Source organism: Diceros bicornis, chromosome 16 (assembly GCF_020826845.1).
Source record: "Diceros bicornis minor isolate mBicDic1 chromosome 16, mDicBic1.mat.cur, whole genome shotgun sequence".
NCBI lineage: Eukaryota > Metazoa > Chordata > Mammalia > Perissodactyla > Rhinocerotidae > Diceros > Diceros bicornis.
The window spans coordinates 28,545,775-28,561,422 of NC_080755.1; the positions used below are offsets into that span (position 1 = coordinate 28,545,775).

Below are 15,648 nucleotides of genomic sequence, written 5' to 3' on the forward strand. Positions count from 1 at the left end.
AGCAACGATCTAGGTCATGCTAGAGGAATCAGAAAAAAAGGGGGATAATGGGAATGAGAGAGTGTAAGGGAAATATCAGAGAGGAGATCACCTGAATCTTTGTGTGAACAGAATTCATTGTCAAGCTATGAATGTGAGGAACACATGCAAAGCACCATGGCCAAGTCTTTGAGAACTGAAGTATGTATAAACCACTGCACAAGGCCCAAGTTAACTCCTGAGCAACCCATATGCGGAGTAGACTCAAAGGAGCATAGCAAAATTTGAAAATTTCACATGATTTCACTCATATGTGGAAGAAAAACACACGGGTAAAAGGAACAGATTAGTGGTTACCAGAGTGGAAGGGGGTTGGGTGGTGGGAGAAAGGGGTAAAGGGGCACATATATATGGTGGCAGATAAAAATTAGACTATTGGTGGTGAGCACGATGCAGTCTATACAGAAACTGATAAATAATAATGTACACCTGAAATTACATGGTGTTATAAAGCATTAGAACCTCAATAAAGTAATTGAAAAATAAAAACGCAAAAAAAGAAAAAGACTATGTAGTAACATTGGGAAAATGTTAATGATGATAATTTTAAATGAAAAAGCACAACTTGAAATTATATTAAACTATTAGTATAACTCTAAAAAGTAAGCCAAGGACCATATTTCAGAAAATAATCAGTTCAGTAGAGAGCAACCAGGATATAAGGGAACTAGAAACCAAGAGAGAATGATTGCCTGGAAAGGAGAATTCTAAGCAAGTCAGATTAGAGTGGATCCCATTTTGTTGCCTCCCTGGCATCCATTTTCCCCTCCCCTTCTCAATAGTTCTCCAATGTTTTGTTGGAGGTCTCATCAGTGTATACTAAATGATTAGACCTAGAGACTCTGAACTCAACCAGGACTCACAAGAGATTATAATATAAAACCTAAAATTACTTAACTTATACTGAGAAATATAACTTAAATATTCCCAACATTGGCAACAGTTTGACAGTATATTTTCTCTCTTTAGTCAAGCCATGTAGGAACCCAAATAATTGAAACGTGGCCTGTTAAATGTAGATTTAAAGAGGATATAATAATACCAGGTAATTAAGTTATGACATCACCTGGGCGGAAACATTTTTGTCCATAATAGCAATACCTTCAGGAAATGCTATGTTCTTCTTTCATCATGAGAGTACATTATTTTATCAGTACTGCCAATATGTGTATCTTTAACTCATATTTCTATGGCTGACCAAACACCACTTCCTATAACTTTCTTTCTATATTAATACACGAAGCTCTTATTACCCATTGCAAAGCTGTTCAGTATACAAAAAAAAAGTTAAAGTTGAAAGGCATAGAAGATGATACATACACACCTTAACATCAAATTTTCATTTAATGCATACTAACATATAATTATTTGCTAAACTTTTGTGACAGGACAAAGATCTTTTCTTTAATTACGGGCCTACTGATTGACAGTCCAAGCATGCAAGCCTTCAATAATGCATTGTCTATGATTTCCAGTGTCAGTTACTTTAAAGTAGAATGAGAAGTTAGTTTACTTGCAATCTACGCAGTGCAGAAACCTAAGTTTCCTTATTTTTTCTCTATTTTTCCCAGTTGATTTTACTGATTCACGTTTACTTTGAGTCTTTACAAAGCAATGAATTTAAGTTCTTGCACTTATTTCATCAGTTGATGAAATATTTAAATCACAATTATAATAATAAATGAAACTAGCAAAAAAGGATGTGGGAAAAGCATAACCAATAAAGTGCATACAACTCAATTTTATATGCACAAAGCACAAGTAACTACAGGGTAGGCGACTGTGAATGACTCTGTCCACACTCTGGGAATCAGTGGGTTGTAGAAGGAAGAGAGAGTTGTGATTAATTCATTAGTTATGAAGCTCTCTTAAGAGCTCTTTTATTATATTTTCAAGCAAAATACCATCTAGTTGTACAGCTTGGTAGCCATTCTGTGATTTTAAAGTGACAGAATATCGTGTGCTGATTAACTGTGATTTTAACGTTTAAATTCTATAGGGTGATCTTATTCCCCTTATTTGAAAATTCTAGGGGACATATTACTATTATACTCTATATATCAACAACAAACAGAGTAATGCAAATTATCTAAAGGGCACTTATTCATAACACCTATTTTATTAAGTAGAGAGGCATTCATAATGGAAGGAACATATGAATTGTTTATATGAGGATAGAGCTGGTTTAAGAAAAAGTTTTTTCTCATTATAGTAGATAAGCATGCCCCCTCTGCTATCTTATTAATTATGAATTTGTAGATAAATCCTCCTTTAATAGGTAGTTCAACGTAAATGTCACCCTACCCCTATTCAAATGAATGCTAATTCTAAATTAACATATTTCAAATTAGTGAGACCAAACATCATCAAATCAATTGTTTTGTAATGGTAGCTTTTATAGAGAAAAATGAATTAAAACAAACAGAAAACTCCTTTCCTGACCTCAGATAGACCCTAATGAGCATGTAAGCAGAGACTACTAACAGAACAATGACCCACATCTGAAATTCAAACAAACCTTTGATATTAGATTTGAAAATCTCATCTAATTAGGTCAATTGGTTAGAGCATGGTGCTAATATGACCAAGCTAGACATTAGATGCTCATATGTGCCACTTAGCTTTGCGCCATGTCCCTAGATTAAACCTCTAAAGCCCTCCAGCCATCTGGCAACTGCAGTTAGGTCCACCTGTAAGTATCCTACCCCATACCCCATAACCCTGGCACCCCACCAAAAAAAAAAAAAAACTTTAAAAATATTAGCCAGTCTTATTTCAATGACTACTACCTTTATACATAATGATCAGATCCAAATATTCAAATAATATTTTCTGAAAACACATTATAACAAAAAAAGGAAGAAAAATAACTACTAACAACAAAACACCAGCTCTCTGCCTCTAAGACAGGTTATTCCTTCTTATTACCAAAATTAAGCTTCCAATTTCCTTATATTCTGAATTTCTTTCTCACCCTTCCATTTTCTAACAGCTCCAAACACTTGAAAAATCTGTAACTGTGAGAATAACTACCACAAATGAATACTTGATTAAAATTAGGAAGAGTAGAACATAAGAGCCTATTGAAAAAACCTCAGATAGAGAGAGAAGAAGAAAATCAAAATAAAGATTTTCTTTTCAACACAGAGAGGGGAAAATGATTTCCAGTTCCCACTCATATATTAACAAGAGAAGATCTACCTATTAATGTTATTTTCTATATTCTACTCTTAAATGTCAGGCAGGTCTTCTTTAAAATACATATATTATATTAAAATAATTATTTAAAAATAAAATTACATAGGGGCCAGCCCAGTGGCGTAGTGGTTAAGTTTACGTGCTCCGCTTCGGTGGCCCGGGGTTCACAGGTTCAGCAAGCGTCCCACATATAAAGTAGAGGGAGATGGGCACAGATGATAGCCCAGGGCTAATCTCCCTCAGCAAAAAGAGGAGCATTGGCAACAGATGTTAGCTCAGGGCTAATCTTCCTCACACACACAAAAAATAAAATAAAATAAAATAATAGAATTATTATGTCTAATAAATGAGAATGATATGTTATATTTTGTTGTATTTGCTTCTACATATTGTTTTCAAAAATATTTAAACATACATTAATATAATTATACGAACAATAATCTCTTGATATGTGTACTCCTCTGTCTCCAACCTCCCACGAGAAACCTAAAACAGTAAGGCATCTTGTATTCTATTGAGGAGATAGATGGATTATAATGATATAAAAATGTTTAAAAATAAAAACATTAAGGGGCTAGCCCCGGGGTCTAGTGATTAGCGCACTCCACTTTGGCAGCCCGGGTTTGGATCCCAGACACAGACCTACACCACTCGTCAGTGGCCATGCTGTGGTGGTGACCCACATGCAAAATAGAGGAAGATTGGCTCAGATGTTAGCTCAGGGCAAATTCTCCTCAAGCATAAAGAGGAAGATTGGCAACAGATGTTAGTTCAGGGTGAATCTTCCTCCGCCAAAAAAAAAAAAAAAGTAATTAAGAAAAAAACAAAGTAATAGATATTCCTAATGCAAGCCATCATTAACTATTTCAAATGATCTGTTAGTAATTATATATTTTACTAAATTATGTACCATTTCATCAAAAACTATAAAAACGGCAACACATTAGGTATTAGGTGGAAAGAATATTTAAATTATTCCCAGCTGTATCTTAAACCACAAATAATCTTAGCCAAATATGCTTTTTAAAAGTTGACTTGTTTTAACTGCACAAACTCTTTTGGGAAAATTTACACCAAAGAACTATATATTAGTTTTCTTTTGCTGTATAACTGCAATTGAGTGGCTTAAAACTTCACACTCTTATTATCTCATAGTTTCTGCGGGTCAGAAGTCCAGCACATTTCAACTGAGTCCTTTGCTCAGGTTCTCATAAAGCTGAAATCAAGGTGTTGGTCACCTGCATTCTCATTTGGAAACTCAACTAGGGAAAGATCCACTTCCAAGCTTCCTTTGGTTGAGGGTAGAATTCACTCCCTTGTGGTTGTAGGACTTAGGCCCCACTGTTTTGCTAGCTGTTGGCAAAGCATGCTCTCAGCTTCTAGAGGTTGCTGTCAGCTCTTTACCACATTACCCCCTCCATCTCAGCAATAGAGAACCTCCCTTGCACTGAATCCATCCCAGGCTATGAAACTCTCTACTTCTTCCTCTAGAGCCAGGGGGAAAAATCTCTCTGCTTTCAAAAGGCTAATGTGATTAAGTCAGACTCATCTGAAAGAGCCATCTTTCTTAAAGTCAACTGTACCATATAATATAACTATGGGAGTGATAGCTCATCAGAGTCACAGGTTTACCCACATTCAAAGGGGAGGAGATTAAACAAGGGTGAGGGTCATTTGGGAGTCATCTTAGATTCCTGCCTACCACAGTGTACAAGAATTGAAGAATCATAGGGAAGACCCTTAGCGGCAGAGACAGGTATGTGGGTGTAAAATCAAAGAAGAATGAGCAAGAAACAACACGGAGTAAGATTAAGAATATTACCTTAGGGGGCCGGCATGGTGGCACAAGCAGTTAAGTGTACGTGCTCCACTGCAGTGGCCCGGGGTTCGCTGATTCAGATCCCAGGCACGCACCCACGCACCGCTTGTTAAGCCATGCTGTGGCAGCGTCCCATATTAAAGTGAGGGAAGATGGGCACGGATGTTAGCCCAGGGCCAGTCTTCCTCAGCAAAAAAGAGGAAGACTGGCACCGGATGTTAGCTCAGGGCTGGTCTTCCTCACAAAAAAATAAAAGAATATTGCCTTAAAGCATAAACTCCATGTTTTAAAAAATATTTAAAACATTAACTTTACTTTAAAAAGGTCTGTGCTTGAATAGTATTCCATATAGAAATCGCCACTTGAGTTTTTAGAAGGATTTCCTGGGAAGTCTTTGTAGTTGCGGATATAGTAACAACTAAGAGGTGAACAATTATTTCCCCTCAATTGCAAAAACAAAAAAAACCTGTTTATTATAAGGCGACTTGATCCATATTCCTTTTAAGTACCTTTAAATCTATTCTTTCTTCTGTTTCAGAGAATCCTATTTTTAATATTTTATTGGAATTAATAAAGTCTGAGATTTGTACAGCATGATTCAATTACACAGCAACATCAAGCTATTGAATTATCTTGATTTACTGCTTAATAATTTGATTTTAATACCTGTATAATATTTATTTATAACTATCATATTTCAAATATGTTGAGTCAAAGAAAGCATTTAACTTTTATTATTTACTCATCTGATTTATATTCTGCAACATAAACCACTGTGAGACATCAAGCCCCTATCTACATGACCTAAATCATGACATCCTTGCTCAAACACTTTTGGTAGCTGCCGTTCCCTACAGAATGAAGTCCAGACTTTGTAACATTGCAGTAGAGGCTTCCCATAATTTGACCCCAGCCTACTTTTCCAACTTCATCTGCCACTGTACCCTGCACTTCAGTTGTTCTTGACTGTGCACCATCTCTTGAACATGACTTTGATGAAATAATCTCTTGGGGCCAGCCCAGTGGCGTAGTGGTTAAGTTTGCATGCTCTGCTTCGGCAGCCCAGTGTTCAGAGGTTCAGATCCCAGTGCGGACCTACACATTGCTCACCAAGTCATGCTGTGGCAGTGCCCCACATACAAAATAGAGGAAGATTGGCACAGATGTTAGCTCAGTGACAATCTTCCTCACCGAAGAAAAAAAGAATCTCTCCCCTCATACCAACACCAAACATGGATAATTGTTTTATGAATGTTATGGATTCGTGTATGTCTAAGATATTATTTTAATGTCGCATTAGTCAAGTACAGAGGCAACCCCTGTAAAAGTGGAGGTGATATTTTAGCTGAAGTGTAAGGTCTTAACCACAACGTTCTACTGTGAGGCAATATTGTACTATGGATTAGAGTAATTGTCTCCAAATTGGTATATACACACCCCAGGGAATGCATGAGATGACCTATTGAGGTCAAGAAGAAAATATTAAAACTTATATTTATATGTATTTTAATCTCAGCCCTATATATTTATATTTTCAAATATGTTTTATAATGTGCTAAGTGTTGATACAGCAGTATATCTATGTAATTTATAAAAAATACACATATTTGGAGAATTCTAAATTTTTTTAAACAATTGGAGTGCATTATTTAAAAAGTCTGGAGACCAAAGCAAGGACTTTGAAATCCAGCTGAAATGGTTTCTCATCCCAATTCTAAAACTTTGAAGCTGTGTGACTTTAGAAAGTCACCTTAACTTAAATCACAATTTTCTCAAGTGTGTAATGAAAAGCATGAACACCATAGGACTATTATGAACATTAAAGGGAGCATTTTTTTTTAAGTGATTAGCCTAATCCTTAACCTATAGTAAGAACTTGATAAATGTAAGGCATTAATATTATTGTGTTACATTCAATACTTGCAATTGCCTAAAGAAGAAGTACGCTCATTGAAGAGCTCTAGATAACAGGCAAAGTCATGCTCACCCTTGTGCAGTGTTGGTGGGTCTATAAAATGTTGCAACTGCTATGGAAAACAGTATTGCAGGTCCTCAAAAAATTAAAAATAGAACTACCACATGATCCAGCAACCCCTCTTGTGGGTATATATCCAAAAAGAATTAAAAACAGAGTCTTGAAGGGGTATCTGCACACCCATGTTCATAGCAGCACTATTCACAATAGCCAAGAGGTGGAAGCAACCCATATGTCCATCAACAGATGAACGGATAAACAAAATGTGATATATACATACAATGACATATTATTCAGCCTTAAAAAGGAAGGAAATCCTGTCACACACTATAACATGGATGAATCTTGAGGACATTATGCTAAGCGAAATAAGACAGTCACAAAAAGACAAATACTGCATGATTCTACTTATATGAGGTATCTAAAGCAGTCATATTCATAGAAACAGAAAGTAGAGTGGTGGTTACCAGGGGCTGGAGGGAGGGGGGTAGTTGTTGTCTAACGGGTACAGAGTTTCAGTTATACAATATGAAAAAGTTCTGAGATCTGTTGTACAACAACGTGTATATACTTAATACTATTGAGCTGTACACTTAAAAATTGTTAAGATGGTAAATTTTGTTATATTTTTAACTTCAACTTAAATAATTATATATATATGTGTGTGTGTGTGTGTGTATTTAATGCCCAATATGGTTATGAAACTAGCTGTTGCGTGGTTGTGAATAAGACGGTCTCATCATGTGGCGTCAGCCTGGGAAGAAATTTTCATTTATTCCATTAATACTGAGCACCAAAGATGCATCACACATTATGCCAGTCATTGGAGAACAAATCCCTTTTTTCAAAACAGGTTTTGGGAAAATTACCAAATTATCAAGCAATGGGCATATTGTATGGTATGATATGGTAAGAATATGATGAATTTAAGATACTAAGTTGGTAGAATCAATAGTATTCTGTTGAGTATTGACTATAAGGAGGGAGAAAAAGGGAGAAATCAAGCATGTCACACAGATTTTTGGCTTGGATAGGTGAGCAAATTGTATTACCATCCATGGAGAAAGGAAATTTAAAAAAAAAAGAGTTGTCAGCTTGGAGGACCTAGGGTGGGGGAATGAGAGAGGAAAAATTCATTTTGGGATATGTTCAGTTTGAAGTACTTTGAGATATCTTGGTGGAAATGTCTGGTAGAAACCCCAAAGTATAGATCTGAACCTCAGAAGATATGCATTAAGTCACAAGAACATAGACACACCTGAAGCCATGGACATGAGTGCAATTACTCGATGAGAAAAGGAATTTGAAACATATCTTAGTGAAATTATTTAATTTCAAGGATAAAAAAGTAAGCAATTCATGAAATTTGGAAAAACAGTTGTACCTTATAATTTCACAGAGGAAACAACATTTACAATGTTCTGGTGGAAAGACTAAATTAAAGGCAAACAAAGGAAAAGGATAAATATTTTCAATTGCATACAAACTTCAAAGAATAGAACACATGAACCCTTCTTCAGGAAGAATAAAAAGGATGATCAGGAATTATAGCTCACTAAGTGATGAATCAAATAAAAAAATTCAAAAGTAAATAAAACCAGGTAAAAGAATAGATAAGCATTTAAATATGACAAAGGAAAAACAATTGTGACAACCAAATTATATACTATAAATATGAAAAACCTTGATAATAAAAACAATTATAATATGTAATACGATATAATTAATATTAAATACAATAAAATATATAATTATAATAAATGTAATATAATATAAACAGAAAATAACAAGGAGGTGAGAAGTGAAATAGGCTTCTACTCATCTACCGCTGGAGAAAGTAAATGATATGTATAAAATTGAAACCTGTACTTGAAAAAATAAATGTAATTCTGTCTCCTAATGTTTTTCTTAATCTTTTTATTAACTTCAAGAATAAATACCTCTGAGCAGAAGCATTTATCTATTAGCAATTTTTTGAATTTCACACATTTCTTTTTCTTTTGTTACATTTTGGTAATATTATATTTTATTCTTCTTACTTAAATTAGCATATAATTATCATTTCAGTTTTAGAAAATTATTTCTACCTGTCCATATCAATCATTATATCAATCAATCATTATATCTAATCTTCTTTTGATATATATGTGTAAAGAGACTCTATAATGATGCTTGTAATTAGCTAGTGGTGGTTATATTCAGATGGGGATTTAGTGTGACTTTTTAACTTTGTTCTTTCCTTTACACTTAGATTTTTTAAATAATGAGAATATATCACTTTTACAAAAATAAAGTCATTTTTATTTTCTAAAAATAGAATAAGCAGAATATCTGAATAATACAAACATGTATATGTATCTTGTATTTTAACTCATTGTTGCAGTGTGATTGTGAGTTCATAACATATACCTAATTATAATTACATCATGGTGTTCTTCCTATTTTTCTAGCATTTACTATGTGCCAGGCATATGCTACATATGCTATATGCTTATGAACTATGAATTTATGATTATTATTATTAATTCTTATCCAAAACTAGTTAGGCAAGTATTATTACTGATATTTACAAAGAGGTAACTGAATCTTTAGTCAAGAAACTTTCTCTAACTTCCAATTCCAGTAAGTGTCAAATCTAAGATTTATATCTTGCTCTAAAATCTATACCCTGCCCACTATGCCATGTCTCCTGCCATCTATGCTGTCCATGAAGTTTATTTTATCTTGTTATCCCAGAATTGTGAAAATGGATATAACCTAAAACAGATCCTTTTCAATCTTTCCCAGTCAGATACAAAAAGTCTTAGCAAATACAACAGCTATTAGGGAAAGGTCTTTATGGTCTTGACATGGGATTGCAACTCTCAGAAGTTCTGCTGCGAAATCTGTTTTTTTCCTTCATCTTTCCCTCTCCTATGCAGAAAGTCTAGAGCATAAAATCTTGAGAAGTAGCGTCTCAGCTGGCTCAGGTTTACAGAGGGAGTATATGTGAGTGGTGTATCTTGCCCCTCGCCCCGAATGTGGTTACTAATAAGACAAGGAAGAACCTGTGGAAAAGTTGAGTTGGTATGTTAGGACATACGTGTGGGATAGTCTTCACATTTCCTCCTAAATTCAGGGGAGTTATCTCCACAAGCCCCTTGCCCTTTAATACCCATGCCTGACTGACCTCTAGTAAAGGTACCCACGCTTCCCTGAGAGCCTTACATGGGCATTGTGCTAGGGACTTGCCACAGATATTATTCCTGACAACAACTCACGAGGAACCACTAAAGTCAACTAATAAGCCACATTGCTGAGACCCATACTTGGGATCTATTTGACCCCAAAAACCTATGCCATAGAGTCTCCCAAAATACTTGAATGAAGAGAAAAACAAATGCCCACTGCAGAAGTATAGGAGATAAAGCAAAAATTTGCTTATACCTCAGTGACTACTATTATAATTTGTCTCTGTGTCAGAGATACAAAGTATCATAACATATAGCTGGCATGTTGCTCAGCTTTGTTTTCTGGAATTTCTGTAGCAAATTCCAGATCAAGGCCTAATATATGTGATGTGTGCCTCAGGCATGAAGTTAAGACCAAGTGGAAATGTATACACGCTCCTTATGAGGCATTATTTCCTTCACTCTGATGTGGCATAAAGAATTTATAACTAAAACCATAGTTAGAGAAGCAAAGAAAAAACAGTAACTATTTGTGAACCAGCCTATGAATATTCATTCTAATCACTGTGCAGTAATCAATTAGTAGTATACACAGCAAGAACAATATGAAATCTGAGGCTACAGATTACAGAAATGAATAAATCATCATTTTTAAATGACATAACTATAGATAATACATTTTCCTTTCTTGATGAAAATCTATTTTATGCTCCCTAGTGGAATAAATATAAGGAAAAAAAAATACACCAAAGGCAAAAATTAGACCTCAATGTCTGTTGCTACAGATACAAGGCAAGAAAAGCATAACTCATACTATTTGATTATACAGTTGAGATAGTCATTACCTTATTTTCTTAAGACTGAAAGACAAATAAAAATGTTACTTTACCAAATTTCCTGATATTTTATATGATGTAGTGGGCTGTTTAAAAATACACAATAATACACTAATCATATTACTGATGGAAAGGTTTAATGAATTTTCTGGTTGTTTTCTAAGTTTACCTCTCATAATATCAAATGAAATCATGTGTTTGGGTATTTTAAATTGTGTGTGATGTTTAAACTAATTGTTGCCAGAAAACAAAATGTCAGTCAGGATCAAAAGCTTCTAAAGACAAACTAAACAAGAACTCTCAAAGATGTAAAATAGAGTAACCATAATCACGCTAATTTCAAATGATCGCTGATGAAACATTTGTGGTTAGTGTCAGACATTTGCTGTATCTTTTTCAGAACTGCTTTAAATTTTTCATCATTTCATTCTTCTAAATTCCTGACACTTTTAATGAAAGAACAGAGAAAAATAATCATGGTAGTGGGAAAAAACTTAGAAGTGATGTTTGACAAACTGCATATGTGTGGGCACATACACGTGTGTGCATGTGAGCTCAGGCACACACGCACAGGTCCCACTCTAGACCTAAAATGGCTGAGTTGCAGGATGAAGTTGCTTGGTGAGCAAACAGTATCTCCTCAGCCACAGAGTAATCTAAATAGTGACAGATATGTCCCCTCAGCTTTAGGCATGGCCAGGACAAATATTAGAAGGCGTGTTTATCTTTTCCAGTATTTTACATTTTTATTTTAAGTCACTTGTCACTTGCTTGATCTTATCATCAGTTAACTTTAGGCTTTAGGGAAAGAATATTTGCAAAGCTACATCTATTCTTTTAGGAAAATAAGAGGTAGAACCAAGCTTCTTCAGACTAAAAGTCCTGTTTCAATTAAGTCTACACGGTGTGTCTACCCTGTTGTAGTATGACCTCCCAGTTGCTATCAGTCTCCCTTTCTTTCATTAAGCACAAGTAGTTAATTAGCCCCAGCCTGTCCTCTCCCCTTCTCTCCTTCCCTTTTTGCAGTGTAATGATGTCTAATTATCAGCAGCAGTGGGTTAATGCAGCATCGGGAGCAAATCTCTCTCACTGACAGCACAGCCAGCTGCAAACCTTCCAACCTCAAATAGCTAGAATGATTCTTAGTCTACTTGAAAATACCATTAAAATACAGTACCTTATTGCAACCAATATATGCCTTTGAAGTAAAAGAAAATATATTTTTTGTCTTTCTGGTGATTGTACGCCTGCTACGATAAAGAAAAATCCACATATTTTTAAGGAAGAAATCATTTGAGATGTGGGGAAATGCATGATAAAAGGAGATCTTTTATTTATTTTTCAAGTCGTTGAAACGATGATTGGCTGTCTCTCAGAGAAGGAGGAGCCTACAATTCTAAGAGAGGAGCAGCATAAAAATTTCATAAAGAGCAACAGAAGAGTTCATGAATTAAAAACCTCTTCAACATTTCAAAACGGGCTTGAATGAAAAGCAGAGCTCTTAAATACTACATGGAAACCATTATCTAAGAATATCACCTGATGAATTACATTTTCTCCCATAAATATACAGAATCTTTACTGAAAAGAGAAACATGTTACTTTATTGTTAACCCTGGAGTTGTTATTCTAGATTAGATGTTCTAGCAGTGATTCTTTAACAACTCTGCATTAATTTTTGAATGAACATATGGGTATCTGAACATGTGAATGCTGGTTTGAATTACTGGCATCCATGTTTATCTTAGTGCCTTTCTAACCACTTCAGAATTTATGTTATTTAGAATTTTTAATTGTTTTAAAGGGCACATCTGTTTATACAAATAGTGGATGTAACCAAATCCATGGAATTATAAACTCATTGGACCAATACACATGTGAAGCTATCCTATTAGACAGATAACAGAGGGACTTAAGTTTAACATAAACGGAAAGAAAAACAAACTTCCCAGGTAGCAATTTTTTTAACATATACAATATTATTAAATATTTAGGTAAATATATCTTAAATGAGTATTCTATTCATTCAATTAGCCCAGTATTGCCCAAAGGAAAATACATTCTAATGTTTTGAATTCTAATTTACTTTGTCTAAGAATACGAATGAATCAAAGCCCTTCATTCTCTACAACAGATTTCTGGCTCATCCAGGTGTAAATATACCTCAGTTCTAATCCATGCCCACCTAGTCTTCATTATTTAGTTAAACAAGACAGTAATCTCACCATTGTCTTTAGCAACGCCACATGTTAAAGGAGAAGCCTGCATTTATAGATCTACCTCCTAGAAACCTTTCAAGGGCACATTTTTTTTTAAAAACAACAACTTTTATGTGTGTTTCCATTTTACATTTATTTCCATTTCCCATTTTCCATATAAATTCCAAAAGAAATATACTTCCTGCAAACAACAAATCTCGGGAAACCACAAACTGTTTTCCAAACCTAAGAATCCTCCAAGCAATCCTTTGAAAATACCTTTCGTGCACATATTTCCAATTTAATATACCTCCGTTTGAGATAGAAGAATAGCTTTCAAGACATCTCCTTTCTAGCATCCTCCAGGAATTCTGCACGGGAAACAGTTGCCAGTAAGGGAGGGTGGAAAAGGAGCAAATGCTCAAGAAACCCCAAATCGAGGCAAAAATGCAAAGGATGCCAGATACCCTCCCCTACCCCTACTCCAGGCAAGTACCCACCGTAGCGTGATGAAGAATGAGGTCTTATGGATCTGATCTGCAATCCTACTTGTAGCCCACAGTTCCCATCTTCTTAAAAAGGAAATTGACGCCGCTGCCTCTCCCCTGCCTCACAGGCTTCTGCCGTCGAGGCTGAGATACTGGGCTCTCAACGCGATACCTTGCAGCGCCCGGGCTTAGGGCTCTGTGGCCATGGGACTAGAGCCATCCCAGAACGAGGAGCAAATGCATACACCCTTTGATTGCGCCCAAATCCATCTCTCTTTGTTGTTCATCATGTAGCTGTGGCTTTATTTGTGAAAGGGGGAAGCGAAGGAGGGAATGGGGGGCGGGGAGGAGGAATCTCCAGGACCTTATCTACAATCTAAATAGTCGTGGCAAGATCTCTGGGAATGACCGAGGCGATCGGACAGCCCCGTGTCTCCCAGGCGGCGGTCTAACAATAAACCTGATAGCGTCCGGGGAAAAACCCCACATCCCCGTGGCTAGCGCCACATTCGGGCTTTGTGCCAATAGGGAGACACTGTAGACTATTGATCAGAATCGTCTATTATCAGAGCGTGCGGCTGGGGTTCCAGCGTGGCCTTTATGCGCGGTGGCGGCGGCGGGACACGCGCCAGGCGCTCAACGAAGGACATGGGACAATGGCCCAGCCCGAGGACGCGGGACGCCGCCCGACCCGGGGATGGAAGCTCCAGCAGCGGGTCCGGGAGCCAGGAGGCGAGAAGGGCAGCAGGCTCCGGAGGCGCGCTTTAAAATAAAGGACCACAAAGATTCCACGGTGGGGGAAACGCGCCTGGCTAATGCGAGTGGGGACGACTTGGGGAGGGGGTTGAGAAGGGTGGGGGGCACACGAGCCAACAGTGGCTCACGGCTCCCCCTTTCTCCCCCCCCCCCTCGCTCTCCCCTCCCCGCCAGGCTGCAACGGCAGACAAATAACAGAAGAAGGCGAGTCACTCACCGTAGTCTTGACCGGCACATAGAGCACTTGCTTGGCGCCGCCGCCGCCCCCGCGGACCTCGTCCGGCTGGCCCAGCTGGAAGCCCTTCGATTTGACCCAGAATTTAAATTTGGCGTTGTCCGTGGAGCTCGACTCGGAGCCGTTGAGGAGCTGGACGATCCGCTCGTATTTTTTACGGGTCACCGTCTTGGTCTTGCCTGAGTCCCCGTAAGTCCTGAGGCACCAGTCCTGGAACTGGCGGTACATGTCGCGTTCGCTCTCCATGTTCCCCGCGCCCGGCCGTCGGCCGGATGCTCCCAGCGCACTTCGCACCTGTTCACCCCGGGCTCATGAAAAACGCGGCCCTGGCCACGATGCAGGGACGCGAGGTCCCGGCCGCCGCCGGAGCCAGCCTCGGGTGGGGGGAGGAATGGGGAGAGGGGAGGAGGGTCCGGTTGGGCACCAGCAATCAATGCCCTGTGCTACCAAGTCTCTGGTTCAATCCTAATTGCAACGGATATCTCGGACGCTTTTCTCGTCCTCTTAGTGATGGGTCTCTTTAATATTGTGTGACTAGGACTATCCCAACAGCATCTGGCCCAGAGGAGCTGGGTTTTGAATAATTAAAATCCCATTCCTTGGTTTATTAAAAATCCGAATATTGACTTGGGGTGGTCCCTGGACGCCTCGCCCCGGGGCTGTGTCCGGGGCAGGGCAGGTGGAGCGCAGCGCCGCCTCCCCGCGCGCTCCCCAGAAGCTTCCCCAGCCGCTGGCCCCGCGGGCCAGGAGCGAGGGCTGCGCCTCTCTGGAAAGCAACCGCTCGGCCCAGCGTCTGCAAGCCCCGAAGGGCACTCGAGTCCCTGGGCTCTCCTTCCTCCAGGGTCTTGTTCCGCTTCGGCCTTCCCTGCGTGGGGCGTTAAAGGACTAGAAAGAGAGAAAGTTCTTACCTGTCATGTTGTTCAGCCTATCAAAT

General features: G+C 38.0%; 1 protein-coding gene across 3 annotated transcripts in view; it reads right to left on the reverse strand.

Annotated features, from left to right (window-relative positions):
- NOL4 (nucleolar protein 4) overlaps nucleotides 1-15,648 on the reverse strand; it is a 432,326-nt gene that overhangs the window by 366,627 nt on the left and 50,051 nt on the right. For 2 of the 3 annotated variants that reach the window (XM_058556968.1, XM_058556967.1), the window contains exon 1: nucleotides 14,697-15,335. The exons of the other annotated variant lie outside the window; for it this stretch is intronic. In XM_058556968.1, the coding sequence (XP_058412951.1) occupies nucleotides 14,697-14,960 (264 nt within the window). In that variant the 5' untranslated portion in view covers nucleotides 14,961-15,335. Of the gene's footprint in view, nucleotides 1-14,696; nucleotides 15,336-15,648 lie in introns of those variants that run through there. 3 annotated transcript variants of the gene reach the window in all.